We start from the raw sequence: 24,579 nt of genomic DNA on the forward strand, positions 1-24,579 counted from the left end.
ATAACAAAATAAAGGACTTCACTTTATCTTTAGGTACCTGATATTCTGAAAAACAACAAGTTTATTGGTCGGAAATCGAAGCAGGTCAACGCTTAATCTACCCAACTAAACATTAAACTGACTGGAATTTATTTAAATCGTATTGATTGAGTTAGAACACCTATAAAATACTATACTAAGTTTTGTACCATTTTGAGAATGACAACTGTACAAACTATGGCCAACTTGGTTGCTCGTAACCCCAAGCATATGGAAAGAGGATAAATTGGACCAGAACATACTAAAAGAACTCTTATAGAACCAGAGTTTTCGAACATTTCGATTAATTAACCTAGTGTTGGGTCCAAATGTCAAATTAACTTAAATTGTATAATCTCATTTTCTTCAAGGAAAAACTGAGCGCTGTTGGAAAATATGTGATTGTTTTGGCCTTGATGCAATTGATCGTCTGAACTTGCAGGTTTGTTTCTTTATGCGGAAGTAAGTAACTTTGGCGATATTTTTTATCCTTTGCTTTCCCTGGAGGCAGCAGAAGCTTTTTTTGAGGATATGTTAGGGGGCAAATCAAGGAGACAAATTGCTAATTAGTCAGCCGCCTTGAGTTAAGAGTTAATTCGGTAAATAGCCTGTGAGAATCGATAAGAAAACGGGGGTGCCATTGCAAAAATATATCAACGATTACCTATCAACAGCACGGAACCGCTTTGGCTAGGAAGTTGAAATTACTTTTGTTGCATAGTTATTCTTTCGTAAGTGAATACTTTTTTTTTTGCAATTCACGGTCATTTTGGAAAATGGCGGGCAAAAATTTATGTAATAAAACCACCGTTCGGGAATAACTTCACTGTGTACCGTTATATCCCAGAGACGTTCTATAGTTTAAGGTTTGAATCAAGAACACATGCAGCTACTAGGAATCATCGTGAAGCTATTTTTCACAACGTATCTAGGCGGGTCTTGTGGGAGGAGCTAGTCTAATCACTGTGCATGACGAATTTGACTTCGCGTTGCACCTGCAAGCGCCTGATCTGGGGTTGCTATATACCAACCAATGAAATCATAGTTAGAAATACGTCAGAATTTTGAGTCGTGACGCATAGTATGTTCTCAAGCCCCGCCCACAATACATCCATAGAAATTAAAAAGGGGCACAATGATTTATATTAGCTGAATGTATTCCTGTTTAAATATATATACAACCATCTTTTAAAATGGCGATCAGAAAAGTAAACAAAGGATAACGATGGGGCAAAGTACTAGTATTCAAAATACATTGGCAACGAAGTCGATTTAGTAATTCTCACGCTTTATAGCTAAAATGAGGAGGAGGAGCCTGAAAGTTTGGGGGCGAAGATTAGTCGATGTGTTTTCTCTTCTTGTCAGAGAAATCCATCGGGTAAGTAAATTTCACGCCCGGAAGAGGGCGCTTTCCCTTTTAAATAATGAATCCCGAATCTGCCCAGGGCCTTATTAGTCCTCCTACCAATTAACTAAGAAATATACGACATCAAGATTGCTTACAAGTCAAACAATTCAGGACTTGAAACCGTCAAACGCAACTCATTCGTTCTCAAAATGTGTCAAATAGAATATAGAACCTTTTCTAAAGAGTGTGGCGGGGGACAATATCGTCTGCTTGATTTAGGGTTCAGACGAATCATTGATAAGTATGTTGTAACGGGGACTTCGGTGAATGTCCCTACGTTACTCTCGGTGACTTTAGGGAAGGTCCCTTTATGAACTTCATGCCCTTATTTGGAAAACTTTCCGTAAAGATGATTCACCCCTTTCGCTCGACCACGGACCACCGGAGAGGATTTGGGGTTTCTTGGGGTTTTTTGGAGTCAAAGGAGTGTTCGGTAAAAAGAGAGGAAAAAGACTTCACTTCAGTTTTGGATTGTATCGAATAAAGATGTTCTTGTAAAAACGTTTCACCTTATTTCCCCGATAAAAACTTATGTAGCGATACCTCGCCACATAACTTGGTGAAGGCGCCGGGCAAATTAATAAATAGGACGGTAATGAAGATTAAAAAATAGGACGGTAATGAAGATTAAAAAATAGGACGGTAATGAAGATTAAAAAATAGGACGGTAATGAAGATTAATAAATAGGACGTAAATAATAAATAGGACGGTTAGTGAAGACAAATAGGACGGTTAGTGAAAACAAATCGGACGGGTAGTGACCACAAAGAGGACGGTAACTGAAGACAAAGAAATAGGACGGTAATTGAAGACAAAGAAATCGGACGGTAATTGAAGACAAAGAAATAGGACGGTAAATTAAATCGGACGGTAATTGAAGACAAAGAAATAGGACGGTAAATTAAATCGGACGGTAATTGAAGACAAAGAAAATAGGACGTTGGTTAAGAACAGTCAAAGGATATAAACAATTGAAGTCGCTATAAGAAAATTTGCACGACCCAAAAGTATATTTAAATATATTAAAGTCGAGGACCATAGGAAGAACAAAAGAATAATGATGACGCGTAACCAATCTTCAAAAATGGGTGATGAACCTAGCGTGACCGACCAAAACAGCAGTCAGACTCATAGTGAAGGGCTGAGTACGGCGAGAAACCAGTCAAATTCGAGTTTTACTCCAAATGAATTGACTAGTATACTGACTGCAGTAACTACCCAGGTCACCAAACAAATGGGCGATATGATGAAAGAATTGTTGAATGAGCAAAGAAAGCTCGTAGATTTAAACACCGCGGCATTGGAAAGTTTCGCAACCTCGATTCAAAAGGACGCGGCCGCGAATTTGGAAGCACCAAACTTCGAGACGTTACGCGGAGCCCAGGGCTCGTCAAATTCGGGTACTCAAATCTATGAAGTTCCTAGTGACCTGAACGCTGGTGCCGAACCATTCGACACTGCGGGATCTATTGTGGAGCCATTTCCCCAAACTAGATCTAGTCCTGATGTAGCTGGACACTGTCCAAGTACGAGTCCATCTAGTGCCAATATAACGATGCCAAGGTTTGCCATTGGACAAGATGCCCTGGGTTTTCTAAACGACGTGGAAAGGTACCGAAGATTATCGCGATTAAATGATAAGGAACTATTTGAAAAAATGGAATGCATGTTAGAGGGTGATCTAGTTCTTTGGTGGGACAGGGCAAATGTCGATTTAGGTACATGGGAGGAATTTCGGGACCGTTTTTGCCGGCCGTTTGTTGGTATCGACTACCGATATCAACTTGAAGACAAATTAGCGTGTAGGAGGCAAAAGCCAAATGAATGCGTTCTAACGTATATGTTAGAAAAGGAGCGCCTATGTCGCCAAATTGAACCGAAAATGAGTTCAACTAGCATCGCTAGTAAAATATTAAGCGGAATGAACCCGCATCTATTGCAAATTATGCGTTTATCGCCTAGCCCATCAATTTCGGAGGTGCAGGAGGCAGCTCAAAGGGCACAAAGTCTAAATGAACAAATTACAGAATATGATAGAGTTTTCTATTCTAGACCTCCCTCGTTGTCTGGTAGGGACAATAGCTCAACATATAGGAACAGTCAAAATTTTAGACCTAACGCTCAAACAAATCAAAGGTATAACGTAAATAGGAAAAATTTGGGTGGAAGCGAAAATTGGGGTAATTATGGGAAGCTCCCTAATCCGGTTACTCGAAATAACCGAATTCAAGCCAATAATTATTTACCGAGAAAACCAGATTCGGGTTTACAGTGTTACAAGTGTAACAGGTTCGGTCATAGATCTTTTAGTTGTCCTGGTATGAACGATAACCAAAGACCGTCTATGCCCAAAGTATCGGCTATCGGTCAGGGGCGGGACCCTGACATTCAGCCGGATAATGCGGTAGAAGTAGCTTATGGAGAGTTAAGTTTTGTGAATAATCAAATGGGTTTGGAGGAGGGGGATTACGAGCGTCCTCAATTTCACTCTAGCTTAATAGGAGTCGTTAAAGATTCCCCGAATGAAATTAGAATAGGTAAAGAAATGGGTGACCTAACATGGGATGAAATGTCACCATTTGCGGCGTTAAAGCCTTCAGATGAGATTGACCTAAATATTCTAGCAGTGAGAAAACTTATAAAAGAGCAAGGTAGACCAAAAATTCCCGTTTCAGTGGGATCCTGGGATGGTTTTGCGGTTCTTGATAGTGGTTCGGATGTAACGGTGTTACCCAAAGAAGTGTGGGACAAGGCGAAGGGTAATAACAAATTGAAACCTTGGAATGGTGGTACGGTGCAGGTAGCAAATAAAGGAAATTTGGAAATCATTGGAAAAGCTAGGATTGTTGTTAAGATACAAGATAAATCTTGGAGGTTTGACATAATAGTTACGCCAATGTTAGAAAGTGAGTTTATACTCGGATGGGATTTTTGTTTATATACCGGGTTGTATGTCAAACCACATCTTTCGTCTTATTGTTTTGGTTCAGACGAAACGCTTTACCCACTAAAAAATAGAGATGGGATGATTAGTACTGTCGCTTCAGTAGAACAAGAAGCCCACAATTGGGATAGTCAAATAACGAGTAAAGAAAAGAGAGATATCCTTTCTGTTATTCAGGAATTGGTAGATGAACCCCAGGATGTTTTTTCGGGTCATCTGGGCCATACAAACGTAGTAAAACATAAGATTAAATATTACAATCAGTGTTCTAGCTTAACTCGTTTTTTGTTGTATAAATTGCTTTTCTTAATTTTTTTCATTACCATAAGTTACTGTGTTTGTTCAATTAGTATTTGGATTTTCAATATACTGTATTTTTGTTTTGTTTTATTTTCTGGTTTGGCCAATTTTTGTCATTGTTTAAAATTTTTCTTGCTATTGTATAATGAAGATAATGAAGAATGTTGTCGCAGTTGTGCTCCAATTTTGGTGGGGGGGGGGGGGGTGTTGTAACGGGGACTTCGGTGAATGTCCCTACGTTACTCTCGGTGACTTTAGGGAAGGTCCCTTTATGAACTTCATGCCCTTATTTGGAAAACTTTCCGTAAAGATGATTCACCCCTTTCGCTCGACCACCGGAGAGGATTTGGGGTTTCTTGGGGTTTTTTGGAGTCAAAGGAGTGTTCGGTAAAAAGAGAGGAAAAAGACTTCACTTCAGTTTTGGATTGTATCGAATAAAGATGTTCTTGTAAAAACGTTTCACCTTATTTCCCCGATAAAAACTTATGTAGCGATACCTCGCCACAATGTAGACCCATCCAAAGACGGTTAATGGGGCTTCAACGTTACCAGTTCTTGGTCTGTAATCTGTATTGTTTGAAGTCATATCTTAATTTAAGTCTTTGTTGTCCACACATGCCCATCAAGGTCCCGTCTTAAAAACAAGGTGTTCAACCACCAGACTCTATTATACTCTCCTCTGTTGAAAAGGGTCCTTTGGCTAACGAATTATGGCAACCATGAATTCTGGCAAATACATAACTAAGGGTTGAAAAGAGGATAAACTGTCTAAGCCTATTTATATACAGTGTTGGTCATTTCAACTTACTAACCTCTGCAATAAAAGTGTCTTTGACCTGTGTTTTTTATTTTTCTCTCTCTCTCTCTCTCCAGACCGATGGGAATTGCTAGACCTAAGGGTGTAAGTGGATCGGTAGAATCTTTAGCCTGCTCTTGGTTCTGGGTTCTTCGGTGTGATTGTTACTTTAGTCTATGGGGGTAAGTGAGAAAAGAGATCGTAATGCATCTCGGGAATCTCTCGTGGGTCTTCACGGGGGAAATGGGGTGGTTCGGACTCGGACGCGGGTCATTTGCGCTTGACCGTCCCATTCTTTCCTTCTCAATATGTTAAAGGACCCAAAGAAAATAGTAAGAAAAAAAGAACGCGAGGGAGCACAATGGTCAGAATGATTCAAAGGGGAATGGAGAAATCGGCGCTTCTGTTAAACTTTAAAGGGATCTGTTCGGATTTGATTTGCAATGTAGCAAAGTTCATTTACAGTGGTAATATGCGATTTCACTTCCGGTAGACAGTTTTGACTGTTTGTAACCAGTGACCAACTTATTTAACATAACTTATGAACTTATGATATATTAGGTTGTTGAGACATTGAAAGATTATAAAAGGGAAGACGAGTTATTCCGTGCCAATGTTTGAAACAGTGGAATTAGGCCTTGGTCTACATAAACGTTGCCCTTGAGACTAATAGGTAGTTCAAAAGCGTTCGATACATTTTCCATTAGTCTGATGACTGAATGGGCTAATCCCACACAACACACAACTCATTACGCGGGAAATAATTCTAACGCATTGAAAGTCATAGCAGTGACCTCAGAGGCTAAGAGATTGGTATCGTGTGAACTAATCCCGCGTGAAGGAATCGGAACTCTCCGATGACAAGGAAAGAAGAATTCGATGGGAAGGAAGTCCATCGGAAGAGGCATTTCAGACTCTTCCAATCGGGGTCAAGAATGCCCCTCTTCTTATCACTCGGCTCAAAGTAAATAAACCCAAAGATTAAACCCGAATTAACATGTACGAAATCTTACAATCACTTTCAGTTTCGAGGATTGTAAGTTAAGTACAATAGGACGTTTCGTTATCACGCTTCTCTGTATGTAAAATATGAATTAGTTGACTTGGAAAACCGAATTACGTATCTCCAAATGCATTGAACCATAGGAACCATGTCTTAATTTGTAGAGAATGTAGCCATTTGGTAACTACTAGTTAATTTGGTTCGATCCCCACACATTTCTCTCCTTTTTCTCTCACTCTACCCATGATTCTTTTCTCCATCACCTATCAGATCATTTATCCACGTTCTCAGTCCTCTATTCAGAGATTTCTGGCTAGTTCCCCAACCCTGCCCACGCACGACTGCACCCGTAACGGAGAGAGCGAGAGCAAAAAGACAAATGTTTCAGGGTCCCACACTCTAACAGAGTCGTTAAAGACATTGGTCAAGCAAGAATACATTTAGTCGACCTTACTCGAAAAAAAAAGAACCGAGACTAGGACGGGTGGCGTGTTGTGACCCCAGGTAATAATGGCTTGCGATTTAGTTCTTAAATTAAGTTTCATTAGATTTAACTGATTGGAGAAATATTATGTACCTTAGTTTCATTACAGAAAAATGACTGATTTGAACTTAGTATTCAATTAGCCTCAGCCAAAGTAGACTTGATTGTCAATATAGCAAGTCCATTAACAATTAAATACAGACACAGATTCAAAATAGCCACTAGAACCGCTAGTAAAGTGCTTAATTTTACGTCAAGTAACTAATTGGGTCCTTGGCAAGGATGCGATTAGTCAGGTTATATGACGTAATTAATCAGGGAAGGAAGAAGGTTTACTTGTGACGTGATGGGGTCAAGTTACCTCCGGCGGACACTGAGCAGTTTGTCACCCAGACGCTTGGCTTAAAAAAACTCGTTTGGAAATAATTAAAATTATTAAGGGAAAATTAAAAAACGCGACTCAGCATGCTTTATTCAAAAACAAAAGTCACTTTCTCTAGTCTTTAAGTGCCTTGGTTCAGTCGAAAATAAAAATTGATAAGTCGTTTTCAAAGTGACTTTTGGGGTAAACTAAGCCACTCAACTGGTATAAATTGGAATTTCAATCGCTTGAACAAATCGTATAAATTGTGGGCAGACGTTCCGGTTAATATCACAACCAGTTTCTTCAGCTTGGTCTTCACTTAGCTTGTATTTTTAACCAGAGATTAGGTCATGGCGTTCCAGACTTTAACAGTGATCTTCATCATCATTGCCCTGTCGTATGCAGAACCAGTACTTGAGAATGATCAAAGTGATGTAGCGGTGGACAGCATTGATATCACGGACAAACACATAGAAAAGATTCCACTAAAAGACCTTGGGCATCTCTGGAAACATCCTAATTTGACAACTACTACTGTGAAACCAACCACGACGACGCGCATGCCGAAAACAACCACCAAGAAACCGACCACAACGACGCGTAAGCCGAGGACAACCACCAAGAAACCAATCACTACGACGCGCAAGCCGACAACAACCACCAAAAAGCCAACAACAACGACTCACAGACCAAAGACGACCACTAAGAAACCAACCACGACGACACGTATGCCGACAACAACCACCAAGAAGCCAACCACAACGACTCACAGACCAAAGACAACCACGACGACGCGCAGGCCGACGACAACTACCATGAAGCCAACCACGACGACGCGCAGGCCGACGACAACTACCATGAAGCCAACCACGACGACGCGCAGGCCGACGACAACTACCATGAAGCCAACCACGACGACGCGCAGGCCGACGACAACTACCATGAAGCCAACCACAACAACTCACAGACCAAAGACAACCACTAAGAAACCAACCACAACGACGCTTAAACCGACAACCACGACTGTCAAAACCACGACAACGTCAACTACCACTACTATCAAGCCAACCACAACCACGCTGAAGTTAACTACTACGAGTCCTAAGCCAACTCATAAACCTTGTGTCTGTCCTTGCCAGTCTACAACCACTACGCCAAAACCGACTCACAAGCCATGTCACTGTCATTGCCCTACATTGAAACCAACAAAACGTCCTTGCGTAGGAGGAGTATGTTGTCCAGTTGAAAATGGACCCTTATCGGTATACATTCCTCACCCAACTGATAAGACCATATTCTACGAGTGTTCTTGGGGGCAGGCGTACCTCTTCCACTGTCCAAGCAACACCATTTTCAACACGGTTTTGAAGACATGCGTTAATGACAAGTAATTTAAATTACGGCTGTTATTTTTGTAAATATATAGTATTGTAAATATTTGGAGTTGGTGACGAAATAAAATATTATTATTATTTAAAGTAGCTGGTATTTTAAGTATAATGTTACAATAAATTCCTACCATTACACGATAAAACAATAAGGTAGTTCATACGTCAACAACCCTATTTAGCGTTTATACTAAACAAACTTGATTTTAAAGTTCGACTTACAAAAATCCTTCACGTAAATTTCGCTAATAACAAACTAAGGTATTTTCCATAACTTAATCGGGAAGCTTTAGGATTAGTCTAGATCCTTCAGCTATGGATACAAAAATATTAAAAAATACTTTTACTGTCTAATTCATCACGAACCAGGAATGTACACTGCTAATAAAAATCATTACACAGTAATTTGCTTAACGTATCTAGACGAAATTTGTTAGGAAACCAACTTTATCTCTTTGCACGGGCACTCAGCCTTCAGGGCTACCAACCAATAAAAGGAAAGTTAGATAGACGTCTAGATTATGACGTCTGACGGGTAATACTTAAGCCCGCTCCATAAAACCCGCATAGACATTAACATGGCATATATGGGTGCACAATGATTCTTATTATCTTCATGCATTCCTAGTAGACTATCAAATGGTTATCATTATTCTTAGGCCTTTTTCTTACTAAATACGCACTTTAATAAGCTTATGTTCTATCAAAATGTTGTTTATGGGCCTGTAAGAAAACCAATTAGTTTTCAACGTGCACTTCGAAACACTACTTCGCCATTATATCTTCAATTGAAATTTTAATATCCTACCCTTCAGCAATTTCCCGAGTTAAATACACCTAAAACCGTGTTAAACTGCGAATGAGCGAGTGAAATAGGCCTAAATGAAATAATTGTAGATCAAAACTCCCTATTCACGTGACTTCAAAATAATTAGAGTGACGTTATTGTAACTTGATAAAGGTAAAAATGCCAAAAGAGATAAAAAATATCATTGGATCCTTTTTTGTCATCTACTTTCCAACAACTTTGCAGATCTATCATTTTAAATATTAAATTAATATTTAAAAAAAGACAAAGTGCTATTATTTTTCATTTCCGAAATGGAAAAGTAGGCCTAAAAAGATTCATAGTATTTAAGTGGCTAGCGTGAAAAAATCGTTTTTTAACCGGAATATAGAGAATAAATCGAGCCCCTGATTCTTCGTAAAAAACCATTTCAATCCACTGAATCAATCGTATAAAAGGTTGGTTAAGTCATTTTAGTAGCATCACAAACAGTTCCTTCGTCCTTGACTTAAGTTAGCTTTGATTGTTTCAACAACGTATTCCATCATGGTTTTCCAGATTCTTGCAGTGATGTCCATTATCCTTGGCATGTCACTCGCTGGACCAGTACTTGAGAACGACCAACTTGATATGAAGATTACCGACAAGACTATGCAAAAGATTCCGCTTCTCCTCCAAGAACATCACTGGAAACATCCTAAGACGACGACCACGACTGTCAAACCTACCACAACGACGTTGAAGCCGACAACCACGACTGTCAAACCTACCACGACGACGTTGAAGCCGACAACCACGACTGTCAAACCTACCACAACGACACTTAAGCCGACGACCACGACTGTCAAAGCCACCACTACTATGAAGCCAACCACAACGACGCTGAAACCAACTACTACGACTCACAAGCCAACTCATAAACCTTGTGTCTGTCCATGCCAGTCTACAACCACGACGCCAAAGCCGATGCACAAGCCATGCCATTGTCCTTGCCGGCCCACTACTAGTACCACCACGACGACGACGACGACTCCAAAACCAACTCACAAACCATGTCTCTGTCCTTGCCGGCCTACTACCACCACAACCACTACGCCAAAGCCAACCAACAAGCCATGTCATTGCCCTACTATGAAGCCAACAAAGCGTCCTTGCGTAGGAGGAATCTGTTGTCCTGCTGAAAATGGACCCGTTTCGGTATACATTCCACACCCAACTGATAAGACCATCTTCTACAAGTGTTCTTGGGGACACGCGTACCACTTTCACTGTCCAAAACACACCATCTTCAACGCGGTCTTGAAGACATGCGTTCATGTCCAGTAATTTGAAGAGTTACGCTTTGTAATTTGTTAGTTTTTGTAAATAGTGTTGTAAATATTTGGACTCGTGACGAAATAAAGTATTATTATTATTTTAAACTACCACTGTATTTATACAACCTTATCTCGCGCACCAAATCACCTAGTGTCCTTCAAAGGAGAGAGCTCAAATTTATACCTCTTAAATAACCAGTAATTTATTAGCATGTTTGTGCTTCATGCATAGTCACAAATCGTTACCGAACATCCTGGTTGATATCAATGCCACCAGAGAAAGGATTAAACTCAAATTCCTGCCGTGAACCCCTGGCCAATAAGTCTGTTAAAAGTTACTATTCCTACACCGGCAGAATTCTACCTTTCTGGAAATCTGAAGTAGTTAAGTTTCTAAAAACATAACCATGCAGATATTTCATAGCTTTTCCTCAAAGCATACCAAACGCTTATACAGACCGGAAACTCGCTTTAAAACAGTCTAAAACACACTAGCAACGACGGGTAACTTAGATAGTAATAAACATACCAAAACTAAACCATTCTCTCTTCAATAAATACATTTAAACATAACAAAATTTAACAATATAACAATTTCGTAGTGTAAGTAATATATACACAAAACTTGACGATACGGATGGCCTTACAATTGAAGCATTTTATTTACCAATAGTTCCTTATTTATGCATACTTTAGACCTTAACCCTCGTCCCGGTTTCTAAGGATAATCAAATCGTTCAGAGCCATGTATTTATTGCTTTCAATAAAAACAGGGGTGCCTGTCAAATAAGCACACAATATTAGATAAGAGCGTTTTAACAAGCGTCCGTATCAAAAATACTCATCCAAACAACGAGATAAGAAAAAAACATTCCACTACACCTACAGTATCCCCAAATGTCCTTGCCTCTCCCCATCAAGTACCAACAACCTATACGAAGCTTAACTAAATCACAATTATCAATTACTAGACATATACGGCACTATAAACATAATCCCAGCTTGTCATTTCAAAATTTAATATACTTCTATGTACTATATATCTAGAACCTGGAATGCATAAAGCCAATTGGAATCATTGCGTAGTCATGTTTTCAAGGTTAGTTTCTATGCTGGTTTTGTAGGGGACGGGCTTGAGAACTATGCCCTACACCTCATAATTCTGACGTCTTTCTAACACTGTGATTTCATTGGTTGGTAGTTACGTGTGGTCAGGTGCACATGGTACAGACATGGATGAAGTATGCGCGTGAAAAACATTCTTCGCTCTATAGGATGTGCAACTCCCTATACTAAAAAGTAGACAAGTTGATACTAGCGCCACCTGGCTACCAGCGCTGGAAAGCCTAGCGTGAAAAATAAAATGTACTGGACATAAGAAAAGAAAGCCCACCGTTTTGCTTCTAGCAGACGATACAAAGGAAAAAATCGAACGTAGTGCGTGTTTTTTCTTATGTCCAGTACATTTTATTTTTCACGCGAGGCTTTCCGGCGCTGGTAGCCAGACGGCGCTAGTATCAACTTGTCTAATTTTTAGTATAGTACAAAGCGCAGCGTGATATATTAATGGCGAGGTAAAGTTCGTCATGCATAATGATTAGTCTAGCTCCTCCCACAAAATCCGCCTAGATACGTTGAGAAAATCAATACACAATGATTCCTAGTAGCTTTATGTATTCCTGGTAAACGTTCAGTTACAGAAACTCCGCGTATGAAAAGCATACTGTACATCTACGTTGACGGCTTCCAGCATATAGTTCTAAAAAGCCTGTGTTCCATATAATCAAACACAGGCCTCTCGGTTGATTTTTCAGTTGTCGCTTGTAATTGGCTTTAGGAACCCCAAAAGTTGAAGCACCGGCATATATATATATATACAGTATAGTTTAAGTTTTTACAAACAGAACTATATAGAGAATATGATGACTTATAGTTTCAAAGGTTTTTATTTCAAACACCGAGATAAGATAGTGATTTTTATTTCTTCTCAAACTCAAGAAGGCCAGACCACTGTGCCTCGTGACGTGACACGTACTACCAATTCAACCTCCAAGATGGGTACCTCGTGTAAGCCTAATTTATGGAAAAAGGTAACTAAAAAGTTCCGGAACAAGAAACAATGCGAAACCACCGTCATTTGCGTCGATGATCAAGACGAGTTAATCGAAGGTAAAACCTTGAATCAAGAAATTAAGGATAAAAAGAAGAAAGACAAACGAAAGAAAGCCTTGAAGAGTTTGGGCAAACGGACCTTGTTGATATGTCGGTATATGGGTATGGGTGCAGCCTTGGCCAGTCCAGCTCATTTCACAGCGTATCCGTCGCCCTATTACCCAACGAGCGAAGGAAATTACTATAGACCGGAATATAACTGCTATTTTTAACTGATTAATGTGACGTAAATGGCTAATATACATTATGGTGTAAGTGTATGTGTGTGAGGTACCGGCTCTGACTGATTGGAATTAAAAGCTGTATAAACGACAATGAAATGCCTTGGAAACTCACTAAAATGTAAGTTGAAATAAATAAATGTGCTATAGAAAAGTAGATGCAAAGTTATATGCGCTCAATATCTGCATTTCGTTTTGGGTCACATAGCGCAACACGTGACTATTTCGGTTTATACATTGATATCAAATCGGTGATGCGAAAGGTTGTGGCTAATTTTTTAAAGTCGCTTGGAAATGAACCAGTTTTTAATTAAAATTAACTGAACTTTAACAAATTTTAATCATAAGTTTATAAGATATGTTCCATAAATATGTCACTTTCTGTACAAATTCGTAATGCTAGAGACTTACAGCTCGAGCTAGTTCGAGAACGACAAGCGAGAATTGACCGCACTCGGTTAATTTTACAGTCCATCTTCCTATTTAGTCTGTACCATGCCTTTGACAGAGCCTCACCAGGCATCACTTTACAAGAATCTATGACCTACTTCAATAACTTCATGACACGCTCCAGTTTGTAACCAGTGACAAACTTATGTAACATTGCTTATAAACTTATGGTTTAATTAATATCTTTTGATATACTCAATATTTCAAATCTCCTCTTAATTTAGATTATTCTATTGTGTTTGTTTGGTAATTTTCAAATATTCATTTCAGACCCGAATTAAACGTACAATTATATTTGTAGCGTAAGGTCAATCAATAATTAATATTGCTTATTTGTTGTGATCGGATAACTGTTAATTATTAGTAGTAGCTTTAGTAAACTAGTAAATGTAATATAGTTGGATCTTCGGGGATATCCCTATACCAAAACAAAGCAGGCTAGTAACAAAATTTTGAGGAATTGATACTCTATTACCAACGGTTGTTTACCTAACCTAACTTTACCTTTGACCTTTATCTAACAATGCTTAAAAGTCCATTTGAATCGATCTAGTAGTACTACCAAGAACCGATATCTAGTTTACTAGGGAGAATGTATAAGATGCCTAAGTATTCGCGCGCCATAGACCCAGTCCCCCTTTTAAAATACAAGGGGGGACATAAAAGGAGGCCGGGCAAATTTGCCTCTCCTCAGTCGGAAAATACGGAATTATCGTCATTCGCGTCGCGCTGACATGAGTTTTCAAGCACCAATGAGATGCCGGTTGTAATTTAGAGGCGGGGATTAACTCCGGACCTACGTTAGGACTGGAGATAAAGCTAGAAATGTGGCGAATTCCCATTAGTAAACTAAATATCGCTTCTTGGTACTACATAAATCAGATTTGAGAGGATACAGAAATATAAGCTTGAAATTAAGTCTGTGCTTTACTGTGCACGTGTTTTTACCTGTGTTGTATAACAAGAAACCAGCTGCTATAAGATCAAAATTAACATTGATATCACGTTATACTTTCAGATTTAAGGAGTATTTTTATAAATAGCGTGCACAACTTTTACTTCAAACAGTTAGAGCCTCCGTAACATCGCATTTTACCAAATTGTCAGAATTAAATATTTTTGTAAATTAATTTTAAATGATTGCGTGTACCAATAAAATTGATTTTATGATACAAATTTTCCCAATTTAATGTAGGTACTAACTAGTTCACACCTATATCTATATAAATCATATAAATATAAAAGTTCTGACTGACGGAGAGACTGACTGATAGTCAACGCCCAGCCCAAACCGCTTGCCCTAAAAGGCTGAAAATTTGCAGGAACGTTACTAATTAGTAGAAGGCGCGTACTAATAAAGATTTTTCCAATCCACCGCCATCTTAATAAATGGTGCCTGCAGAAATGTAAAAAATCTTCTCTATGCTACAAAGTCCACGCGTTTCAACCGATTTCACAAATATTTAGTACACTGGTTTCCTTCAACCTATAGACGGACTGAATGGTCTTTCGGGTTCGATTTGTTGCCATCTTTTTAAATGGCGGCCAAAAACTTAAAAACCCTTCTTTATGGAATAATGTTCGCATGAAAATTAATAAAAAAAAGTATCCCGACGGGCTGACGGGCAATGCCGAGTGCCTTCGCTCCTAAGGTGCTACAAAAATATTAGTCATCAGTAAAATCTACCCATTCTTTATATCATTTTATACACGCGAGTGACGCAGCGTGGTAACAGCTAGTATACCTTTAAATATCTTTGAAAACGTATGGTTTCGGACATAATGGCAATACAATACACTTCAGTGTTCTTCAGCCATTAATAGCTAAAATGGGATCTTACATTTCAATGACCTGATATTGTTCCTAGAATCGAGAATTTAGCAAAAAGTCAAAACGAATCGAAACCCTATACCTATCACATTATACGGAGCCAGCAAAGGAAGTCAAAAGCCTAATACAAAGGACAACATCACCTGGGACCATTACCAAGGGTGGTTTGATACTATTTCTTCATTGGCTCCACTGTCATTGTAAATTTACCAAGGGTATATCGAATCCCTATCAGTTTCCCTTTCGATTCTGATTCCCAAGTTATCGAGGCAAAGAGAGACAGACAAGCCAATCTTTGCCCATCAAATAGAGGAGAGACTAAGGTCTTATCCTCAAATAAAAGCTTCGATCTAGCTCCTTTAACATCATTCAATAGTCCATTGATCGAAGTAAAACCTAACCTGCCTATTATGAACCACGCCTAAAAATACAACTAGAGTACCCTTAACCCGAATCAGCCTCTGTAAACCTTTCTTCAAGGCTTCAAAATTAGGTCAAACTGTGATATCAGAACTATAGTGGTTCGCGTTCAGATATAGACATTAACAAATTTGGTATCAAGCTGTCGAGATACCAGAGGGTGGTACTTAGAGGGGAGGAGCTACGGGGACGTGAAGTCCATATTGGTAGTCAAAATTGTATGGCCTGAGCTGACGGCTTCCAAAATGGAAGCCAAAACCGAGGTAAGAGATAGGAGGATCTGACGTCACCAGAAAGTTCGTAGTAGCAGACTATTCTCACTCGCTCTTACTGGAAAATTAGGCCTATATGCCGGTTCCCAAAACACAGTCTAGACAACAGAGGTCATGCCCTAACAATCTGAGTTACTTTTGCAAATGAATCGATATTATCACTAGCGTTTACTGAAAATTTCGACCTTTGGCTGTTCCCAAAACAGAGTCTAGACAACAGAGGTCATGCCCCTAACAATTTGATTTACTTTTGCAAGTGAATCGATATTATCACTAGCGTTTACTGAAAATTTCGGTCTATGACGGTTGAGAAGTCACAGTCTAGACAACAGAGATTATGTTCCTAAATAGTTATCACGATGGCATTCTACTTCGCCGACCACAAAAATCACAACTTGGGTGTATCAGCTCAACTCTTCGTGGGTATCCTTAACGCCTACTAAGAATGAACTTCTGTTGACACATTCCAAGCAATAGGAGGTAGTGTTTCAAGAAACTAAAGTCTGCTTGGAGGGGCGCAAATAGGCGTCAAAATTCGACGAAGCCGAACACGCTCGGATTGAAGTCGATCCGACACAGTATACGCAGTTAGATCCGCGCTAGTGTACACCAAGAGTACACCAGTCCATTAGAGCGAGGGAGTTAAACATTCCAAAGAGTACTCTCTCTCTCTCTCTACGATAAGTCTCGCGGAACTGATCAGCCCGACGTACAGAATCAACCCGAGTGGAACTCGCAGCAACTCTAGTAGGTAAGTATAGTACAAGTATATATGAACATAGAAGAAAAGTACTCCAAAGACTTCCTTGAAGATGTTAAAGGATAGCGTACGCGTCTATTCATTCATTTCGGGGTTGTCTGGTAAGTAGACGCAGAAGTAAGATAAGGGACTAGAAGTATCGAGGTAACCAAATTCTTCACTTGGCGAAAGTGAATATTCTTGATAACACACCAACGGTTGGCCCTCTAGTAGCGGTTTCTGAATTTTCCCTCCAAAACGTGAGACGCTCGCGGCGGTAGACGGCCGAACTAGATTCAAGCACCCGCGTCGTCCGTGTTCCGCGGCTTTAGGTTGAGGGGAAGGGGGTAGGAAAGATTTTTTTGGAACTCGACCAATTTTTTCTCTCTAGTGTAGGCGCATAAAATCCTCAAATTTGTTCACTAGTGCCAGGATCTGTTACCAATGCTTGAGCACTTTACTTCTAGTCCCTTATCTCACTTCTGGTAGAAGTTCTATCCGAAACTCAAAATTTAGAAGTATAACCTTACATTCGAATGAAGCAAGCGTGAACAGTCTAATTAAGTGAATGAAGGGTTGGTTGAAAGCAACTTCACCGACGTCTAGCCTGAATGGCCCTTGAAATTGGACTTAATTTTTTTATTAAACTTTCAAATTTTCATATAGCTGACTTATTTCCGAATTTCTCTGACCAGCTGTTCGGCGTAATGTGACTGAGCTGTGGAAAAAGTAAAAACTAAAGGAAAAATCAAGTTGGAGTCTTAACTTCGTGATAATGAGACAAGCGTATCTCACACTCTTAGTTCTACAATGTTTAGCGCAAGTTAATGTATTCTCGTTCGCAATAAGTAAAGGCTAGCTAACTGTCACTCGAACTGTACTCTCAATTTGACATAAATCCTGACCCACTAAAGTGTGAAAAGACAAATAAAGCTGTAAAGGACAAGGACGTGTATTTACAATCAGACTTTCGCTGGAATTGGATGGCCGGGTTGCCGCAACTCGAATCTACTACACTTTTCCCCAAATCTAGAGGTAAGACTATGGTTTTCTTCGTTGAACTTTGACATCGGGATGGTTGTTAGACCGTCCGTCTATTTGGATTTGTTGAAACGGAAAGCGTAGGCCCTATACCGAGGAACTGCAGTGTGTAGTGAATGGGTTTCTCAGTTAAAGGGTATTGACAGGTCAGACTAACACTGATGGGCGATGGCATGGTGGTTTAAAGTCGGAATAACAATAAATCTCGTAATTGCCCACACACCTTTGGATCTTTAAAAACAGTTCAAAGGTAAGGAATAAGGACAACTGTCTAAATTGACATTCCTGCTTTTGAAAAAACTGCCAGTGTGTCAATAATTCTAACCATAGCGGAACTCATCACCAAAATATCTTAGAAACACTTTCCAAGAAGCGGTACGCCCCAAATTGTCGCCATTTGCCACGAAAAAAGGAAATAAACTGGTGATAAAATGAAAACCACCAAGGCTTAGCAAGAATAAACAAAAAACGTTTCTGAAATCTTATTTACCCATACTTAAATTTACCTCGATTTCTCCTGAAGAACAAAAACAAAAATAGAAACAAAGACATTTAACCAAAATGGGCCTATTATTGTGACATTTTTGACGATGAAAATCTACTACAGCCCAAACCTAAGTTGCAGCAGAAGAGGGTAATAGAAGAAGGATGACACTCTGCATCCTCTTAACACGATTCTTCCCAGGCTCACCCTTTTTGTTTCCTGTCCTGCTCATCAAACTTCAGATGGGTAACTATCGCACCGTGCTAGTGTGAATTCTATAACTGTTTGGTACTAAATCCTCAGCAATCAACCCACAAAATTTGATTGTCTTGACGTGGGACAAAAACGCACAAGCGCATGCGCGCCTTGGAAAATAGTTAAGCGCTAATAGAGTAATGATGAGGGAACTATTTATCGTGTAACCTTGCTCCAAATGTTAAGGGAAGATGTTTGGAAGAATCATGTTATAATTACCCCCTTTGTTTGTTGTAGGTACACTTCTCTCGAAGCGAAGTACTATATACTTCTGGTTGCAGTTAATTCTGCCATCACAGTGAACTCACTCACAGTCGCAGTTTATTCCCTGATAAATCTTTAGATCTTAGATCTCTTTCCCGGACAGTTAGCGATCCGTTAAGGCATTCACTATGAGATGGTGAATGCAGTGAAGGTATACTTTGGGGAAACAATTCCACGGTAAAATTTACCTTCCTTTCATTAACGTACGAGAGTTAGGCCTAATGCCAATCGGCCCATATAAAGTATTCATGGAAAAACCTATCCTAAGTTAGAAATCCGTGTTCAGACAATCAAGGCGCCGGATATTGGACAACGGATAGGAGAGAGAGAGAGAGAGAGAGAGAGAGAGAGAGAGAGAGAGAGAGAGAGAGAGAGAGAGAGAGAGAGAGAGAGAGAGAGAGAGAGAGAGAGAGAGAGAGAGAGAGAGAGTTGTGTTTCTTTTTCGCGATTTGTTGTTTATTCGCGCTATGGACCTTGATAGAAAGAGAATAATTGCAAGACTTTCTTAGGATAGGATAGCCAGTGGCTCGTGTATAAATCGTTTCTTTGGGTCTTGCTGCAAGTCCCCCCAAAAACAAATAAACTTCATTAAAGGGAAAGGCTCTGTAGAAATGCTAAAATAGTATCGTATATCCAGGCTCTGTTCAGTCAAGGTGACCTTACGGCGCTTCTCCTGCCTAATTAATTTCGCAAACTACTCATTTCTATAATACAAGGTGTTTCTGATAAGTCTGGCATAAATTAAGGGGGATGTTCTTCGGGAAATCGATTTTGAGACGAAAATGTAACTTCTAAGCCACTGTTTACAAGTTAAGATTGCATCCAGAGTATTTTACGGATGACCCCCTTAAACTTAATTAAGAAATTGAAAGGCAGTTATTTCTAATTTAATTAAGGGGTTATCCATAAAACACTCAAATCATAACTCGAAAACAGTGGCCCGGACGGCAAAATGGAGATAGGAGATAAAAGTTACATTTTAGACTCAAAATCGCCCAGAGTGTCCACTGTTCTTCGATCCTGCCAGCTATACCACCGTTTCAAAAACACTCTGTATAGAGAGCTTTCAGTTGGAGGAGGAGCTGAGTCTCGTGACATAATTTACGCTGCCATATTGGTGGATTTAAAGCAGGAATGAAGCTGAGACCACCCAATATGGCTACCAGAACAGCGGTAAGACTTGGGAGGGTGTGACGTACTACTATCCCATCTCCAAGCTCTCTATAGTAGAACCAAACCAAAACCATAGTAGATATTTGACAGAGGTTTTCAAAGAAAATATTTACTCCATCTAATGCTAGGCCTACTAAAAGAGGACTGCCCTCATACAAAATACATCGCTTTCTGTCGAACAAGTCATTGCTGGCTAGATCTCGTCCACTCACAGGCAAAAAAAGTAAATAAACCACAATTTTCATCCCAAAATCCATACAAATCTGACACAGAAAATGTACACACACCAGTATAAGCTGCGATAAAAAAGATCCCTGGTTTGAAAATATAGTGATATCCAAATAACGCGCGAAATAGGCTCCCAATCTTAAGAAGACTTAGATCCATTTGGAAATCATACAAATCCTGAGCTATAAAAACCTGATAAATTTGATTTTGCTAGCTGAAGATACGCAACTACTGACCAGACGATTCAAGCTCAACGTTGGACATGCGTCTACGTTATACCAATTTGAGTATTCGAGTCTAGTCACAAGTTACCCTGGTTATTTCCCCCATAGAAAAATGGAGGCAAACCAGCAACATCATAGTATAAACCAAGGCTTTAGGAGAGTTATTTTTCACTTTGAGCTTAAGTTGACGTTGTAGAGAGGGACGATGGGGATAAAGTTGAAAGGAGGTTGGGAACATCTTTCAACTATTGGATTTTTTAAAAAAGTTTCTCCCTATCCAAGAAAACCCGGTTAGGCTTAGCTCGTAACCTAGAGAAGTTGTCAGTTTCTCATAAATGGGTGTTTCTGATAAGTCTGCCATAAATTAGAGGGTGTGTTCTATGGGTCTAACTGAGTGGAAAGTTTCATCAAAGAACCTTGGGGCTACAACGTTTAGTTATGGAGATATGGGAACCCAAACACTGATTTGCCCCTAAAACCAGGACATAGTCACACGTGTGTGGAGCTTTACTTTACAAGCGTAACCATATTTCTACCCATAGTACACTTCTTCAAGATTAAGGTTTAATCAAAAAGTGATATCTAGTTTATTAGGAAAAAGGTATAAGATGCCTAAATATTCGCGCCAGTCCCCCTTTCAATATAGAAGGGGGGACGTAAAAGGAGGCTGGGCTATTTCGTCTCTCCTCAGTCGGAAAATACGTAATTTTCGTCATTCACGTCGCGCTGACGTGAGTTTTCAAGAACAAATGAGATGCTGGTTGTAATTTAGAGCCGGGGATTAACTCAGGACCTACGTTTGGACTGGAGATAAAGCTAGAAATGTGGCGAATTTATACCTTCTCCCTAATAAACTAGATATCACTTCTTGGTTCGACTTTAATTTATGGCAGACTTATCAGAAACACCCTGTATAGAATACGCGTTCCCTCAACCCCGTATTTGGTTCCTTCCAAGCTTGCAAGCGAATACACAATCTCACCCCTCTCTCTTTGCTCATCATTTTGACTGTGTGGACCAACAGATTTTTACCCGATACTTCGATTTTTCTTCAGGGCATATAAAGTTTGTCTTTTGGCTCTGAGCCAATAGATACTAAGGCTCCTGTTTGGCTTCTTTTTATCTCTCAGTCCCAGGGCTTATGTCTAGGTCGTACCCCTATTGGTTCCTGAGACAAGAGAGATAAGGTATAGTCCCTGTATAATAATGGATGAAAACTAAAGGAAGGAACTAAAAGATGCCAAGGAATATTTTTTTTTTTTCAAGTTATACGTTCAGGAAAAATATATTTTATAAAAAGTGTGAGAAAATTTCCTTGGCAGGATCTACAGGTTTATGATGAAACTCGATATGAGATTGAAGAAAACTGTTACGATTTTTTTTCTCTTTAATTATTTTGTTGTTTTTTATATTTAACCCTTTCTTTGTTTAGTCTAGACATAAAGATAAAATTGAAAATGAAAATACATAGGAAGTGGCCTGTCAAAACTACTGAAAAAAACTTTCAAGTTTTATCGAATTTTCTCTACAAGAAAAAGAGATATTTCCCGAGTCTTACATCGATTAAAATAAATCGATGGAATTCAGTTTGGATTCGTTCATTTAAAACAATGTTACTTCGGGACATTTTATAGTTCAAAGGTCAAGGCACATTTTTGACCTGATTTTACACTTGAAATGGATTCATTTTAAATTTCAAAGGCTGAGGTTAATTCAAACACGAAATTTAATATTGTTATTATAATTTTCCGGTTCAAGTTACTTCAAACGTTTTTCAAGACATCATTTTTTTTACTTTTCACGAGTGGTTTGTTCCATGATCTGGGAAACAAAACCACTCTAACCATAAGTTTATAAGATACGCTCCATAAGAATGACACTACCTATACTTCGTAATGGTAGAGATTTACAGATCGAGATAGTTCAAGAACGACAAGCGAGAATTGAAGTCCTACACTCGGTGGTTAATTTTGCAGGACTTCCATCTTCCTATTTAGTCTGTACTAAGTCTTTGACAGCGCCAAAACCAGGCGTCGCTTTACCTCGAATGTATGACGTTTCAAGCTCTCAGTAACCAGTGACAAACTTATTATGGAACATATCTTATGAACTTATACCCTAACAAGGAAGATAGACCTACTTCGCGTGAGCTCTGTTCTGGTACACGTCAAAACTACACGAAATATGATAATTAGGCCTATATGGAAGGTATTTCTCAAAGTCTATTTTTTTCATCTAACTTCTAATGTAGTATACACTCTCTCTTTATATACATAATCATAACACTCAATATTTGAAATGTGTTAGCCTATAACCATACATCTTTCCAATGGCCGGTACTCTACCCCGAGATATGTTATTCCTGATCTCTTTTACTATAGCCCTATAATACTCTACATAAGTATGAGAATGCTCTAGACGTCTACAGTGTCCATGCGAGACAAAATTATAGAGACTGTGGCGCCATCTTCTATAAAAGGTTTTTGGAATAAAATAGAGCCATGCCCTATTGCGAATTTCTTTCTCCCTAGTCAAGTCGGGTTAAAGGGAGAGTGAAAAGAAAAACCAAGTGATTTTTATCGATTCTTTTACTAATTATAAGATCAATCTGCGTAGTGAAACATCCAGGAAATACCTCCGAATGATATTAAAAATCAAATTAGTTGCAGATATCATAGATAATTTCGAATGTGTACCCTCCAACCAATCACCTGTCGCCCTACCTTCTTGTTAACAATATTTACGTGACACAATTCATATATCTCGCGCCATGATTGTAACATCGCGAGCAATTTTTATCAAATCTCACGCTAAATTTCATTCGACAGGGAGCGCATGTGCAACGGGAATTTTTCTAACGAATTCCAAATTATCTGCGATTTCTCAAAGTAATTTGATTTTTAAAATCATTCGTAGATATTGCCTCGCCATCAGGTGACACCTTTTTAAGAGAAATAGACTACCATTGGACGCCACCCATCATCCCATCTATACAGAACGCCTGCTCGTTGAAAATATGATTCCGAAACATATATATATACTTATCCACGATATTATAAGTTTATGCTTTGACTGAGAGCCTAAGTTCTTTCCTAAATCTCCCGAAGGCGATGAGCCTATATTTGCCATCTGTATTATACAGGCTACCATTATGTACATACCTAGCATAAAATATGCCAGATTTTATGCCCATATAGTATAGTATAGAATAGAAACAATGGGGAAAGAATTTATAAGAAATATACGAAAAATACGATATTTTTCAAGAAAGGCGAAGAACTAGGGCATCTGTCTAATATTAGATTTTTTTTTTCTTTTTTCATATGGGGGTTCAAGATTACAACATTGCTGAAGTGGACAAAAAGACACGTAGAATTTTCATAAAACAAAGTGACTTTCTTATTTTACATATTGGAAGTTTCTCATACATTTTTGGAGGAGAGTGGGATGAAGCGGGAAACCAAATACCTATAACGTTGAAGTCTGTACCCCCATCTACGGCATGCAACAACGATATCCTCCCAGTATGCTCAGCGTTTCCCCTGTGTCTCAAAAAAAAAAAAGAAGCTAGTTCTGATACAAATATAATGGCACTATGCGGCAGCACTTAACAATGGCCTACTGAAGGGTTGAGGCGTGCGTGAGGTACACTGGGACTCTACATTGCCGCATCATTCCCACTCCCCAATATGTTTTCTTCACTATTGAACAACAAACTTTTCATCAATTCCCTTGTACAACTAAAAGATTTCCTGATCCTTGTCTACTTTGCAGTTAACTTAATCACTTGATATCTTCTTTAATACTTCAGAAAGACAGCTCCGATTTGAAATGTCGTACATTTTATGAGTTGTTTCAATAAAAATAGAACAATAATTCTAACATATGCCTGTGAGAATCATAAAATCTCGAAGCAAAACGAAAAAGTGAATTTTATATTTTCACTCAGTCCCTAGGCGACGACCGCATTAAGTTTTATGATTTAACTTATTTCAA

General features: G+C 39.1%; 3 protein-coding genes and 1 long non-coding RNA gene across 5 annotated transcripts in view; 3 read left to right on the forward strand and 1 right to left on the reverse strand.

Annotated features, from left to right (window-relative positions):
• The window catches only part of ringer (tubulin polymerization-promoting protein ringmaker), a 201,585-nt gene that overhangs the window by 164,963 nt on the left and 12,043 nt on the right, over positions 1-24,579 (reverse strand). The window lies entirely within an intron of this gene.
• On the forward strand, positions 7,612-8,796 carry LOC149690358 (uncharacterized). Of its 2 annotated transcripts, XM_089870808.1 has the most exons (2): positions 7,612-8,117; positions 8,244-8,796. In XM_089870808.1, exons 1-2 carry the CDS (start codon positions 7,669-7,671, stop codon positions 8,707-8,709), a joined length of 915 nt encoding a protein of 304 aa, XP_089726934.1. In that variant the 5' UTR covers positions 7,612-7,668; the 3' UTR covers positions 8,710-8,796. The 2 variants fall into 2 exon arrangements, with proteins under 2 accessions (XP_089726934.1, XP_089726933.1); XM_089870807.1 differs by having other exon boundaries at positions 7,612-8,796.
• On the forward strand, positions 12,794-14,828 carry LOC149690359 (uncharacterized). The gene is made up of 2 exons (XM_089869870.1): positions 12,794-13,323; positions 14,671-14,828. Exon 1 carries the CDS (start codon positions 12,864-12,866, stop codon positions 13,191-13,193), a length of 330 nt encoding a protein of 109 aa, XP_089725996.1. The 5' UTR covers positions 12,794-12,863; the 3' UTR covers positions 13,194-13,323; positions 14,671-14,828.
• LOC149690360 (uncharacterized) lies at positions 20,327-24,465 on the forward strand. The gene is made up of 2 exons (XR_016383695.1): positions 20,327-21,770; positions 21,850-24,465. It is a non-coding gene; the product is annotated as an uncharacterized LOC149690360 (long non-coding RNA).

The sequence above is a fragment of the Phalangium opilio genome, unplaced genomic scaffold, assembly GCF_054372755.1.
Source record: "Phalangium opilio isolate 3A_F unplaced genomic scaffold, DU_Popi_V2 ptg000031l_1, whole genome shotgun sequence".
NCBI lineage: Eukaryota > Metazoa > Arthropoda > Arachnida > Opiliones > Phalangiidae > Phalangium > Phalangium opilio.